General features: G+C 43.3%; 1 protein-coding gene across 1 annotated transcript in view; it reads left to right on the plus strand.

Moving 5' to 3' along the window:
- The first annotated feature begins 1,948 nt into the window (after positions 1-1,948).
- The window catches only part of LOC308315582 (protein phosphatase 1A-like), a 17,101-nt gene continuing 3,139 nt past the window's right edge, over positions 1,949-15,910 (plus strand). Inside the window, exons 1-4 of the mRNA XM_080763635.1 lie at positions 1,949-2,295; positions 11,977-12,101; positions 13,528-14,475; positions 15,302-15,419. Of these exons, the coding sequence (XP_080619761.1) occupies positions 13,546-14,475; positions 15,302-15,419 (1,048 nt within the window). The 5' untranslated portion in view covers positions 1,949-2,295; positions 11,977-12,101; positions 13,528-13,545. The remainder of the gene's footprint in view (positions 2,296-11,976; positions 12,102-13,527; positions 14,476-15,301; positions 15,420-15,910) is intronic.

The raw sequence follows: 15,910 nt of genomic DNA on the forward strand, positions 1-15,910 counted from the left end.
CTGCCCCTCCGGGAGTCGCGGCTCATGGCTCTTCACAGACGGCACAGAGACAGCAGTGTTGCTGCAGTGGTGTGAACTGTGAACCGTGCGGGCACTGAGTTCTGACAGCCGACTCACAGCTTCTTCTTCTGAATTAGGCTACTTTATCTTTGCCTTGAAAAATACATTTTGCGTTTTGCTGTTTCCCAAAACAAACCAGCGCGCGCTACTCTTTGCTACAAAGCGACTGGAAGGACGAGGTTTACAGACACCAATAGTAGTCAATCATATGCTGATTAGGCCAGTTGCCGATCAGCGATCACCAGGGGGCAGCGACAACACACACACACACACACACACACACACAATAGCCTTCTATAATGCTGCGCACATATATTATATATATTTAAAAAAATACCCAGCATAATTTTTGGGAAGGCTAAGCCTTCCCTAGCCTTATGCACCCGCCGCCTATGCAGGGGCGTCATGTTTCAATAATGATTGTGAGTGCTCAAAGTCCCGCCCCCAGCCACGCCCCCTGCGGTGTGTAGGGTTAGGGTTTGGGGAGGGTGTCTGACTGTTGGGTTAGGGTTAGGTTAGGTTTGGAGGGTGCCTGAGTCTGACTCATGGTGTGTCTGACTGTTGATATGTCTGGTACTGTATGTCTATATGCATAAACGGTTAAATATATTACTGGTCTCTGCATTGGGGAAGAGTGGGTGGGCATAGTGGGAGGAAAATGAGGGGTGCCTTAAGACGTATATTATGCATTAACAAATGTATATGCTGACATGAACAAGGACCCCACACTAAACCCAAGCGTTTAGGTTATAAACAGTATTAAACACTTATTTGTAACACTTTTTAAACGTGTCACAGTGTTTAGATTATAAACAGAAGAACATGTTTAGTCGCCAGTAACACTTTTTAAACACATAAACGTGTTTAGTTTTTACAATCAATGTCAGTCATATAGGTGTTTGGAATTCAAACACTATAGGTGTTTGAGTGAACTTGTGTTTTTCACCGTGTATTTTATGACCATTAATAAACATGTGGCATTTTATTATTACACACTGGTGTTTAGGTTTAAATGTGTCACATGTTCCAGGGATGGGAGGGGAGAAAATGTAAAAAACCCAATAAAAAGATATTAAAAAATATATATATATATATTACTGTAATATTACTTTACCCAGCAGTATAACTATATTACTATGCCAAAACAGTAATAATATAGCCTACCTATTTACTGTTCATTCATTCATTTATGTACAGAACAAAGTGGAGATCCGGGCACACTTAAAGGTTAAAAAGGAGGAACACTTTATTCAACCGACATGTTTCGACTACCCAGGGTAACTGAACTAAGCTCAAGAACTTGTTTACAGCCAGGCCCTGCTCATAGAACATTTCATGGTAGGGGTTCAATGCCTTGCTCAAGGGCACTTCAGCAGTGGCTGATGAAGACCGTATACTGTAGGTCGAAAATGTCGGTTGAATAAAGTTTTTCTCCTTTTTAACCTTTAAGCGTGCCTGGATCTCCGCTTTGTTCTATAGATGTGTTATCCTGATTGATCCCAGAGCACTATTTTAACATTTTGTATATCTGCACACCTCCTGAGCACCTCCTGGTTGGTTGCAATTCCTTGCCTCTGCATTCATTTAAGTACTCAAAGCAAAGCAGCAAGTTGTTGCATGCGAAAAATAGAACAGATCTGCAAGCTATCAACAGCTAACAACAGAGATGCATTGTAGCTTGTAGATCTGTTCTTTTAGAATGAGCCGCAGCCTGCGCACAGTTATTATGACGTAGCATAATTATGCGGCCGATGCACTTGCGAGCCATGCACTTCCACACAACAGAAAGATCAGAGGGAGAACCACTCCCCCTGCTGGTGAACTCAATACTTCCGCAATCTGGCAGAGTCAGGTTAACTGGAACATACATGACTCAGCTGCACATCCGTTGTAAACTTTGCGTGGGCAAAAAAAAAGTAGCCTACTTTCCTCAGCAAGACTGCTCAACAAGTCTAACTTGTCTAACTTGTTGAAGCATGCGTGTTTAGAGACGCACAAGAATGTTAAGCTGACTGAAAACTCAAAACACGCCCCACACCGCGCAGGCAAACCAACAAACAGAGTGGATTTCGGTAGAGATACCACCGCCGGCAGCCCGGCACGTTAAATGGAGACTATCTGAAGAGGCTCACTGTAGAGGAGATGTTACCGCAGTATCCACAGTTGATTCGCCCATCATACTGATCATAAAACACCTGTGCTGTGATCGTCCTTGATCCCGGCTGCCACAAAAAGGTCAGAGACCGTTGCTGTTATTTTATTGTTTGTTGTTTGTTTATGTAGGACACAATACATGTTACTGTCCGTTTTGAGATGCTGCAGCCATGTGTGTGCACTCTGTGCAGTTCAGGTTGTTTATGTTGAATTCCAACTGTGGAATATGCAGCAGAAAAAGACTGAGAGACTGTTGACTATTTTGTTGTATATATCCTTGCAATAATTCAGTTTGGCTCATTTTGGACTTTTATTATTCCAATGAATTGGGTTCAGTTCTAAAAGGAGCTGGCTCAGATTGTGTTCTTATGCTTAGGGACGGGTCGAAAAGTAATATTACTCTCAGGCGTGTAGCGTACCTGGAGGCTGGATCAAATGATTGACTGGGAAAATTAGCATATCGCGGGGGGGGCGGGGGGGGAGAGGGGGCGGGGCGATAGGTGTGAACGATTTCGCTAACGTGATAATGGGAGACGATTTAAAACAAAGGCAGCTTGCATGCTGTAGTTTGCTACTAAACAGACATTTGCAGCACAACTTAAAAGGGCTGCCAAAGTAGGCTATCTTTTGTTGTTTTTCTTCCTCTTTTCCTAGTTAGACTGGGCCAGATCTAAACTGACAGGGCCACCCTATGGACCCTATATAATATAATATTAGGCTATTACTTTTTTCTAAGGAGTAGGCCTAATACATAGCTTGCCTTAATAAGTAACATATTACCCTTCTAAGTAATATTGCCACAACACCCCAATGTACAATATACATTTGGGGTCCTAGAGAAAGAAATGCCATTAAATAGGGGACCATGCATATAGCCTTAAATTCAGGTCAAACCGCGGGGGCCCTTGAAATGAAAATAGTTGAGAATCACTGCTAGAGCCGTAACACTCTTCTCTTATGGGGGTCCTTGGCATGTGTTTTCAAATGGGGGGGGGGGGTCCGCAGGCTAATGATAAGCAATGCAAGGTCTCTGGGGTTACCATGGATTAATAATGGCTGAGAGGCCTCGCCTGGCTTATTTTCTAAAACGGTTGCAAACCTTAACCTCATAAAACTATTAAATTCACAAAAGTAGCTACGCTTTGTGCCACCACAGCGAGCCACACACTTCCTTGTTTTGCCCAAGGATCCTGTCTAAAGAGTCCAAGGACTGTCTAAAGAGTCCAAGGACTGTCTAAAGAGTCCAAGGACTGTCTAAAGAGGACGAGACGCGAAGACGGCAGACGCCGTACGGGCGACGCCATGCATGTTGCTTCATGGAAGGAAAGTAACATGCGCAGTTGACACCAGGAAGTTGTACACATGCACACTTTTGGGCTTACAAGTTACAACATCGTATTGCAACTTTTTCAGGAATCGAAAGCCTGCAGTTTCCATTAGCTTCGATTCCCCACTGATGATGTCACTGGTGGTGGACACGTTTCTATGAGACACAGAGTAGAAAAAAATGGTGGTGTGTATATATATGGTATTGTATCATGAACATTAGACACTTTTTTTATGATTTTACATAGGCCTATACTAATATTCTCATAACTACCCTCTTCTGCCAGAAGTAGGCTACAACGTATACTAATTCTGACCGGGCACCCATTTTGGTGTTGGCATCATGTTATGCTTTAGCTATTGAAAAATAGCAGATCTACAAGCTCATAGCGCGCCACCGAGTGGCGCGATACGAGCTTGTAGGTCTGCTATTTTTGAAAAATTCGAAGAACGACTGACATTTTTAGAATCTGATCTCAGGTCAGAATGGGTTAATCAGACCAGTGTGTGTCCAGTGGAAACCTCGTATGAATCTGATCTCAGGTCAGAATGGGATAAGCATGCAGATCTCAAAGCTCACAACGAGGGGCGGTATATGATACATTGTGAATTTATGAGTTTGACTTTGCAATTTTGCATATTATATTCTGGGCGCAACACTGCTGAATGTCAGATCATTTCTCGTTAATACATTGATTCCACCTGCTGCCATGCACAGCGCTAAACATTTTGCCTATAGAGCGTTGCAGTCCCCCCCCCCCCCCCCTGTTCATTTTCCCTCATAGACTTTTCAGAAAGTATTTATTTAAAGACGTTTATACGCCGCGGACAAAGCCAACTCTTGTCGTGACAAATCATGACAAATAAACACAATGTTTTGGGCCAAACAAAGGTTTACAACACTATTTTTGTGGTTTTTCTTCTTTGTATTTATTTGTTTGGTCCAAAATATTGCGTTTGTTACTTTGTTTGCTTAAAAGGTCTTTAAATAAATACATTTTGAAATGTCTATGGGGGAAAAATGCATTGGGATTCATTTCCTGGGCCTGGCGTCGTCATGAAAGGGGGCGGGACTGCGACGCTCTGTTCTGCAGCTGGTTAACAAGAGAAATTGCACAAAGGCAGGCTATACTATAGGCCTACGGAAGTATAAAAAAGAGGAATTAGAAACAGTGAAAACAGGTAGTTTCTCGAGGAATAAATGGACAGTAAAATGTCCTCCCAAAGAAGACGAAGCACTTTGACGAGGTCAGTCCATGCTATGCCTACAGTGTGCACCTCGAAGAGAGACCTGCCTGTGAGAGGGATATCTTTCACTTTCACTTTTCAATGTTTTATTTTGGTCTTCAGTTCATACATACAGAATGAAACGGTATATAAATAAGATGCATTGCTTTGACCAAAAAAGGTGTAGGCTGAAGCTAATTAGCTTATTTTGCCTACCCTTACCAACTACAATTATACATGACAAACTAAACAGATAAAACAAAAACAAAGTAATAAGTCTCTGTAGGTAAACAGGAAAAAAGAAAAAAAAAGAGAAAAATATCTGGACAGACAGCAGTGGCTGTGTGCCTATATACTAATCTATTCTACACTAGTTAGTTAGTTACTTTATTGACACAAATGTATAAAACATTGGGTCCAAACAATAATAAAAAAACCCATGAATCAAAAACTTTAAAAAGGTACAATACATTAAAATATACAATACACAGAAACCCTTTACAACAGGAGCTTTCTATTGCTCCACAAGTGACAGGCAGGCATGTAGCATAATGCAAAGTCTCTCTGTTAGTGCCCACAAAGAGTGAGCTCAAATCAATACCCTCATGTCCATATTTCTCTCTGATATCTTGTGTGAGGGGACAAACCAGTATGTGCTGTTCGTTTTGTATACCAGTCTCACATTGGCCAAACCGCTGTTCAGGTGGTATGCGGCTCCATCTTCCCATTTCCACACGCAGTCTATGAGCGGACAACCGAAACCGTGTAAAGGTTATCCTCAAATAGTCCTCAATGTAAGGTGTACTGCTGTTGCTGGTATAGAGTGGGTGAACAGATAGATCTGGGTTGATGGCTTGGTATGTCTTATATCTTGTTCCCTCTTTGGATTGTAATTTATGAATCATGTCCCTTCGGTCACTCTCAATATGATCTCGTTTTTCCATTATCTCAGATAAATGAGAATACATGACTTGGTACTCCTTCTTCAGCAATTGAAGAACATACCACAAGGGGTCATCAAGCATGCCATTCCACTGCTGTATGTTGGTGAAGAACCTGGCTTGCTTTTCTCTCACCAAAGCTTGCATTGAAGGCAGTCCTGCTTCTAACAGGCAGGTTAAGTTAGGGGTAGTAACCCTCACCCCAAGTAGGGATTTCACTCCAGCCATGTAGAGAGTTTCAACAGACTTTAAGGGGATTTTCAACCAAGCCTCACACCCATACAATATAGCTGCCTCAAAAACCTTACGTTTTACACAAAATGGAGCATCATAGTTGGTGGTCAGGAAGATAATCAGTTTGTTTAGGTGCTTTGTCTTCTCCTTTGCATGTAGGGCAAGTGAGTTTCGGGCATTTCCATCAGCAGTGAAGATGGCTCCAAGATATGTATAACTGTCACAATGCTTCACTGTAAGGGAAGCAAGCTGAATAGGTTGCCTATCTTCATCAGATCCCGATATAGCCATACATTTGGTTTTACTTTCATTAACAAGCATGCCATATTCATCACAATATTCTACACGCAGACAGAATAAAAAACAATATTCTACACCATATTATAGTAACAATAATGCAGATCATCCGTTTTTGAGTGGTGCATTAACCACTCAAAAACGAGAGAGAGAGAGAGACAGAGACAGACATGTATGTCTGGGGGAAATACATAAATTATACAGTATCGATGTGGCCAATCAATCAATCAATGTGAACAAACTAAAAAAAAAAGAAAAATCATATGAAAGCAGGGAATCATAGTTCAGTTTGACCCACCAGTTTTTGAGATACAGTATATGGCTTATAGAGTGGGTGCAGTACTTAGTTTAGACAGTACTTGGTTTGGACTAGTCATTGGTTAGACCAGTCATTAGTCCTATACAACTACAACCTATCTCAAACCCTCACCCCCTAAACCTAACCTCCCACAGGGCAGCACACCTAAACCTAACCTTAACCCATGTCTAACCAATGACTAGTCTAAAGGTAAGGTAAGGTAAATTTTATTTATAAAGCGCCTTTCAAAACAAATGTCACAAGGTGCTGTACAATAAATAAAATGAAATAAAACAAGAGCAACACAGATCAACAATAAAACGAAAACACAATGACAGAGTAATATTACAAATATATATATATATAAACATACAGTACCATATAGACAATATTACACTATTACATATCACATAAAGGGTGATGTCTTACGGAAAACAGCGAGTTGAGAAAACAGGCTTGAAAGGTCAATTTTAGCTCTGACATTTATTTTTTCAGACATGCTCTAGTTATGTGAAGAGTCTGCCTGTGCTATTAAAACCCATTCTGAACGGGAACCCATTCTGGTGTTAGCATCATGTTATGCTTTAGCTATTGAAAAATAGCAGATCTACAAGCTCATAGCGCGCCACCGAGTGGCGCGCTACGAGCTTGTAGGTCTGCTATTTTTTGAAAAATCGAAGAACGACTGACATTTTTAGAATCTGATCTCAGGTCAGAATGGGTTAATCAGACCAGTGTGTGTCCAGTGGAAACCTCGTATGAATCTGATCTCAGGTCAGAATGGGTTAACTAAAACAAATAAGTAATAATCAGTTTTTCTCCTCTCCTGAACAGTAGCTGCCCCGTTACTTTACATATATTCCTTATACTTTATTTGTTTTATTTGCAGCACGCAGACCCATGAATCTCAAGGTATTACAGTATTTCCACAGTGTAAATACCTGACACTTTGAGAGTGAGCGATTTGAATATGATGTAATAAAGTACCTGAGGCTAATTGCTCAGACGAGGAAAAAAAAGAAAAAGAAAATTGCCCGTAGTCCTAAACCAATGTCTGGAATTGTACATGTATGTTGTATGTATGTATTTGGTTAAAATGGGTAGGGTTTAAAAAAAGGCAAGAGCTTGCTCTGGTGCACTGGCCTAAAAGTGGGTCCTTAAAAACTGCCAAAACTTCTGAAATGGATATGTATGTATGTATGTATGTGTGTGTGTAGTATTTAAAAGGGGGGCTTTTTTGTAAAAAGCCCAGCCCACCATACCTTCATATATTTAAAACTAATCCAAAATAGGGTTACCAGTGAAGGGCAAAATGCCTATTCACTGGCGACTATGCAAGGCAGAGGCGTCCACCCCCCTGAGTCCAAGTTAGGCTGTATGTATGTATGTATACGTATATATGCATATGTATGTAGTATTATGTGCTCCATTTGTTTTTTATTTATTTTTGAGTGGTGCAACCACTCCAAGGAACAGCAATGTCCGTGTCTGCCTCTGTGTTCACCTATGTATGTTAATGAGCACGAGTATGACTATTAGTACCAGAGAGAGAGAGAGAGAGAGGAGTTGCACTACTCGGTTCACACAGGTGTGATTTTTTTTTTTTTTTTTTTTTTAAATACACTGAATACACTTTACCTAAGTCGACCTCCTGTGAAGTCCTGTAAACAAAGTCAGAAGGGAAGACGTATCAGACCTCAAAGTAAAAGAATCCAGTTTAACCGGTTTGTCCCGTATTGTCTGGGTGTGTAAGTGGTAAATGGTGCATTTATATAGCGCCTTTATCCAAGGCGCTTTACATAGATTGTGCATCACATTGGGCGGCGGTGGCTCAGGGGTAGAGAGTGCCTGGATGGGAACCGCAAGGTTGCCAGTTCGAACCCGGGCTCCCCCAGAGTTACTGTCGAAGTGTCCTTGAGCAAGACACTGAACCCCTAATTGCTCCCGATGTGCTAGTTGGTGCCTTGCATGGTTTCCGCTGCCATCGGTGTATGAATGGGTGAATGTAATGCACAATCTATGTAAAGCGCCTTGGATAAAGGCGCTATATAAATGCACCATTTACCATTTACCATTTACATTCACACATTCATACACCGATGGCAGCGGAAACCATGCAAGGCACCAACTAGCACATCGGGAGCAATTAGGGGTTCAGTGTCTTGCTCAAGGACACTTCGACAGTAACTCTGGGGGAGCACCACAGGGTTCGAACTGGCAACCTTGCGGTTGCCATCCAGGCACTCTCTACCCCTGAGCCACCGCCGCCCCCCGCCGGCGTGTGATGCGCTATTACCGCGAGAGAGTTATCTGATGGTCCAATAAGCAGGCTGTGTACACGTAAGACATGGAATCATAGGATCTGGCATATTTTATTGCCCGGGATACTTATTCCAAAATGAGTGGTGGTCATGTGATATGCATATATATGAACAGCAAAGACATACCGGTATATGAAAGCAAATACGAGCTGTTGCATCACAAATCAGATTGGATCATCATATCAGTCCGCTGGTCGGGGCGCCCCTCGAAGCTCAGGACAGAGAGGGGGTCGTCTGTCCTGGAGAATTCTGACGTGTCTCTACTTTTTTTCAGACACTATATAGGAATCCTTCTGTCTCTCTGTGACCTTGCTTGAGCACAGCTATAGGGTGCACACTCTCATATAAGTAATGGTAACTGCTTAACCCATTCTGACCTGAGATCAGATTCATACGAGGTTTCCACTGGACACACACACACTGGTCTGATTACCCCATTCTGACCTGAGATCAGATTCTAAAAAAATGTCAGTCGTTCTTTGATTTTTCAAAAATAGCAGACCTACAAGCTCGTAGCGCGCCACTCGGTGGCGCGCTATGAGCTTGTAGATCTGCTATTTTTCAATGGCTAAAGCACGACATGATGCTAACACCAAAATGGGTTCCCGTTCAGAACTGCTTAAAAGGTCTACTTTATCCCAACACGTGTCATTTTCAAACATAGCAGCAGACCCATATACAGGCTTGTGAGCTTGTAGATTGGCTATTTTCCAGTCGCCAATGTATAAAATGAGGCTCAGATTGGGCTAAAATAAGTGAAACTCCAAGACTCTCGAACAGATTATTTAACCCCTGATGATACCGGTAACAAATGGGGGGTGTTTCTGAATGGCGGTGTGTAACCGATGATACCAATAATATTATCATAATATATATTACAATACAACACTGACCCCCACACGGAGTTGCACCACTCAGTTCACACGGGTGTGATTTGTTATATATACGTATATGTAATATATATTTTGATTGATTGAAATATTTATTATCAGTTTGCCGAATTACAGTATACATTTCAAGCACAAACGCTGTTTTTGCACAGTGTTGTTTTTGGCAGCACATTTCTAGCCTATTTTAGTTCAGTCATAGTCTTTATTTTAGTCTCTATTTTAGTTCAGTCATAGTCTTTATTTTAGTCTCTATTTTAGTTCAGTCATAGTCTTTATTTTAGTCTCTATTTTAGTTCAGTCATAGTCTTTATTTTAGTCTCTATTTTAGTTCAGTCATAGTCTTTATTTTAGTCTCTATTTTAGTTCAGTCATAGTCTTTATTTTAGTCTCTATTTTAGTTCAGTCATAGTCTTTATTTTAGTCTCTATTTTAGTTCAGTCATAGTCTTTATTTTAGTCTCTATTTTAGTTCAGTCATAGTCTTTATTTTAGTCTCTATTTTAGTTCAGTCATAGTCTTTATTTTAGTCTCTATTTTAGTTCAGTCATAGTCTTTATTTTAGTCTCTATTTTAGTTCAGTCATAGTCTTTATTTTAGTCTCTATTTTAGTTCAGTCATAGTCTTTATTTTAGTCTCTTTAGTCTATTTTAGTTCAGTCATAGTCTTTATTTTAGTCTCTATTTTAGTTCAGTCATAGTCTTTATTTTAGTCTCTATTTTAGTTCAGTCATAGTCTTTGGAATGAGACTTAGTTTGATTCATCGATTGATTGATTGATTGATTGATTGAAATATTTATTAACTAAATTTGCAGAATTACAGTACAATTCAAGCACAAACTCAATACAAAGACTGTTAACTGTGAGTGGACGACCCAATAAAGCACTACACTTGTTTACAACAGGGTCCACCTTGTTCAATTCATCAAAACATTTAGAGACGTATACAAATATACACTTCTATAAAGCCAAAGAGCAGAACGGGAATTCATCATAAAAGGAGGTATTTTTGTCATCTGGAGTGTTTTAGTGACTAAAATGTATTTTGCCGGGCCTTAACCCATTCTGACCGGGCACCCATTTTGGTGTTAGCATCATGTTATGCTTTAGCTATTTTTGAAAAATCAAAGAACGACTGACATTTTTAGAAACTGATCTCAGGTCAGAATGGGTTAATCAGACCAGTGTGTGTCCGGTGGAAACCTCGTATGAATCTGATCTCAGGTCAGAATGGGTTAATGCCGTCGTAGTGTCTGATTTTGCGCTTGCGTCGAGCGTAGATTGGGTATTTTCAGCATGCAACCAAGTGTAAAAAATGACCTGTATCTTTTGTCCACTAGTCCCTTTGCAAACATTTTAGTCTAGTTTTCATTTGTTGACGGAATTGTCAATATGTTTAGTCTTGCTTTTAGTCATCATAGCTTAGTTTTAATTTAGTTTTCGTCAGTGAAAAAAGGCAGTCGACAAAGGCCTTTTTTGTCACAGTATTATTCGACAAAATCAACACTGTTTTTTTTTTTTACAGTATATGAAATATAATACATCTGTTGTCTAGTGTTATTCCTTCTATGGAGAGCTGTCAATCACCTCACTGCCATTAACCCATTAAAACTGGGAAAGCATTACATTTTAATCAGCCTACATTAACCATTATTTTATACTATTCAAAAATAGCAGAACTACTGTGTACAGGCTTTGCAGATCTGCTATTTTTGAAAAAATAATTGTGAAAACGTGTGCAAATCTTTGAATACATCTTTCAAATCTTTGCTTCTGGAGGTCCCCGCTGGAACCAAACTATTTTGAGATTGTGGGTTATCCAAATACATACATATGCTTGACATGTTTGACACGTTTGACAAGCTTGACCAGTTTGAGAACCACTGGTATAGAAACTGATGTTTCCAGAAAACAATTGGGATTCAGAAGACCCCGGGCCACTGGTTGAAAACCACTGGCTTTAAACAAACACAGAAACATGAGTGAATCAATTTGAATGATTCGTGATGTGATTAGCGGGGTGGGGGGGGGGGGCGGGGGGGGAGGGTGGAGGGGAGGGGTGATACTAGTACTATGTTTATAAGGAGGCCTGAGAGGGTGCAGGTATATCAGTGTGAGAGGAGAGCAGGGCTGTAAAGTACCGTATAGGCCTATAGTTTAACTACAGTTGTGTTTTTTCCTTTTATTGCTTTACTCGAGTGTTTCTAATGTTCAATACTTCACTCCACTCAGACGACACAGCCAACCATCCATCTTCAACCTGCTTGATCTGGAATCAGGCTCCGTGCGGCGGCGGGAACTATAGTTCCAACAGAGACATCCTATAGACTTTCCTTTCCACCACATCTCATCTACAGGTGAATATTGTACTTTTACTACACTCACAATTATTTGAAAATGAACTTACTTTGTAGATTTGGATTTTTATTGCAAAAAACCTATACAGAAAATAGATCTACAAGCTCACGATGCGGCTCTACTCTGCCACTGTCACATGGAATGGTCGGAGACGCAAACGTGGTGTGTGTATTATTATTCCACACTGTAGTTTAACTGAGACACTATAGGCTACATTATGCAATCCCGTACCTCCACTTCCCTCAGGTGTGTGTGTGTGTGTGTGTGTGTGTGTGTGTGTGTGTGTGTGTGTGTGTGTGTGTGTGTGTGTGTGTGTGTGTGTGTGTGTGTGTGTGTGTGTGTGTGTGTGTGTGTGTGTGTGTGTGTGTGTGTGTGTGTGTGTGTGTGTGTGTGTGTGTGTGTGTGTGTGTGTGTGTGTGTGTGTGTGTGTGTGTGTGTGTGTGTGTGTGTGTGTGTGTGTGTGTGTGTGTGTGTGTGTGTGTTGGAGGGAGGGGTAGTTTCACCTTGCGGGTGGGATACCATACCGTCTGACAGCATAGAGAGGTGTAGTAGTGGTTGAGAGTGCCTAGTTTCTGTCTGGTATCAGAGTAAGGGCCGATTCATACTCCCATTTTACCGCTGTTTCGGTGCTGTAGTGCCGAAATGATTTCGGCTCGTCAGAGATTTCCAGTAGCACCGAAGAGTTGACTTTAGGACGGTACCCCGCCCCCCGAACCTCAAATGACGTCACATTGTAGGCTCTACAGAGCCAAATGACGTCACATTGTAGGCTCTACAGAGCCAAATGACGTCACATTGTAGGCTCTACAGCCAAATGACGTCACATTGTAGGCTCTACAGAGCCGAACCGACTTTTATTCGGCTCTAAAATAGGAGTATGATTCGGCCCTAAAGCTACTTAAAGGTCTGGTATCTGAATAAAGCTACTGTCCATTCTGCACGTGTAAGGTGCAAGCGAACGCTGTCGTGTGTGCGTACAACATGCGTACAGCATTCTGCCTATATAGGACGTAACTATAGGACTTTGAAACTGCATGTCTAGCGAGAACTCACATGATTGTTTACCTCCTTTTTGTTTGTTTGCTCAGCTGTGACTGTTTCTTCAGCACATTATCTGACCTAATCAATGAACAGGCCCTCATGGTACATGTCTGTCTGTGGGCAGGTATATAAAAACTGTAAATCCCTGGTGTTCAATGAGCCGGACTGGGTTTCCATTACATTGACAGGTCATGTACATTTTTGGCTCCTTATACTCGAGTAAAATCACTCATACGTTTGTCTGAATTCTTGTCTTGCCTAATCGCCTCATTTGCCCTCTCTCTCTCTCTCTCTCTCTCTCTCTGTCTCTCTCTCTGTCTCTCTCTCTGTCTCTCTCTCTCTCTCTCTCTCTCTCTCTGTCTCTCTCTCTCTCTCTCCCTGCAGCTGTAGACGGTATAAACCATGGGTCAGTTCCTGCCCAAGCCGCTGCAGGAGAAGGAGAGCGCCCACGGCGAGGGCAACGGTCTGCGCTACGGCCTCAGCTCCATGCAGGGCTGGCGGGTGCAGATGGAGGACGCTCACACGGCGGCGGTGGGCCTCCCCGGGGGGCGCGCCGACTGGTCCTTCTTCGCCGTGTACGACGGCCACGCCGGCGCCCAGGTGGCCAAGTTCTGCGCCGCCAACATGCTGGAGCACATCCTGCCCGAGGGGGGCGGGGCCTCCGTGGAGGACGTGAAGGACCACATCCGCTCGGGCTTCCTGAAGATCGACGAGCACATCCGCGGCCTGCCGGAGATGAGGCAGAGCCTGGACCCGCTGCAGGGCCCCTTCCTGGGGCCCTGCGCCGGGCCGCAGCCGGACCCGAACCCGGACGGCATCGACCCGGAGATACTGGCCAAGTATCCCCAGATGGGCCCGCAGCCGGACCGCAGCGGCTGCACGGCGGTGGGCCTGCTGCTCGGACCCGACCACCTCTACTTCGTCAACTGCGGCGACTCGCGGGCCCTGCTGTGCCGCGACGGAGGCGTGGCCTTCTCCACCACCGACCACAAGCCCGTCGACACGCGGGAGAAGGAGCGCATCAAGAACGCCGGCGGCCACATCCGGGAGGGGCGGGTCAACGGCGGCCTGGCCGTGTCCCGCGCCCTGGGGGACTACGAGTACAAGTGCGTGGAGGGCAAGGGCCCCACGGAGCAGCCGGTGAGCCCCGAGCCCGAGGTGTGCGACTGGAAGCGCGCGGCGAAGGGAGACGAGTTCGTGGTGCTGGCCTGCGACGGCATCTGGGACGTGATGTCCAACGAGGAGCTGGTGGAGTTCGTGCGCTCGCGGCTGCTGCTGTGGAGCGACCTGGAGAAGGTCTGCAACGTCCTGTTGGACACGTGCCTGCACAAGGTAGGGAGTACACATATTGTTTTAAGAATATATATATATATATATATGTTGGTTGGCTTCTGGATTTCAATATTGTGATATGAGACTATATCCCAGACTATATTAAATTGCTTATTTAGCAATGTTTCGCAAAGGAGTTGCAGCCGGAGAGAGGCAGCATTAGTGCCTCCCCTGGTCGAATGTCGAGTGAACCGAAGTCAGTAGGAAAAATCTAAATTGCGACATCCGACCAGGGGAGGCTCTAATGCTGCCAAAGCTTGCCATATAAGCGATTTTTTAAACGCTCGCTTCAACCCGTAAAAGTCAAGTCAAATTTCACCATAAATGAAAGATGATGCATAATTATTATGTTTCTCTCCGGTCTGGTCCTCTCAAGGGCAGCAAGGACAACATGAGCGTGGTGCTGGTGTGTTGTTTACGTTGTTGTTGTTGTTCTCTGTGGTCCTCTCCAGGGCAGCAAGGACAACATGAGCGTGGTGTTGGTGTGTTGTTTACGTTGTTGTTGTTGTTCTCTGTGGTCCTCTCCAGGGCAGCAAGGACAACATGAGCGTGGTGCTGGTGTGTTGTTAACGTTGTTGTTCTCTGTGGTCCTCTCCAGGGCAGCAAGGACAACATGAGCGTGGTGCTGGTGTGTTGTTTACGTTGTTGTTGTTGTTCTCTGTGGTCCTCTCCAGGGCAGCAAGGACAACATGAGCGTGGTGCTGGTGTGTTGTTTACGTTGTTGTTGTTGTTCTCTGTGGTCCTCTCCAGGGCAGCAAGGACAACATGAGCGTGGTGCTGGTGTGTTGTTTACGTTGTTGTTGTTGTTCTCTGTGGTCCTCTCCAGGGCAGCAAGGACAACATGAGCGTGGTGCTGGTGTGTTTCCCCGGAGCTCCCAAGGTGTCCGAGGAGGCCGTGAGGAAAGAGTACGAGCTGGATAAGCACATAAAGCACCGGGTTAAAGGTAAGGCCGGCCAACAGGATACATCCGTCTAGCCCATTCTGACCTGGGATCAGATTCATACGAGGTTTCCACCGGACACACACAGGTCTGATGAACCCATTCTGACCTGAGATCAGATTAAAAAAAATGTCAGTCGTTCTTCGATTTTTCAAAAAATAGCAGACCTACAAGCTCGTAGCGCGCCACTCGGTGGCGCGCTATGAGCTTGTAGATCTGCTATTTTTCAATAGCTAAAGCATAACATGATGCTAATACCAAAATGGGTTCCCGGTCAGAATGGGCTAGATCAGGGGTGGGGCAACTTTGACGATGGAGAGGAGCCACTATATTTCCACACTCACTCCCTATAGGGCGTTATATTACTGTCGTACCAAAAATAGCCGATCTACAATAGCTGATCTACTGAGCTTGTAGATCGGCTATTTTTGCTATTCGAATTGAAATCTAGATTTTTTTGCTATTTTTTTAATTAGAATCCTGAAAATGTACAT

This window comes from Protomyctophum bolini, assembly GCF_963924005.1.
Source record: "Protomyctophum bolini genome assembly, chromosome: 5".
In the NCBI taxonomy this organism is placed as follows: domain Eukaryota; kingdom Metazoa; phylum Chordata; class Actinopteri; order Myctophiformes; family Myctophidae; genus Protomyctophum; species Protomyctophum bolini.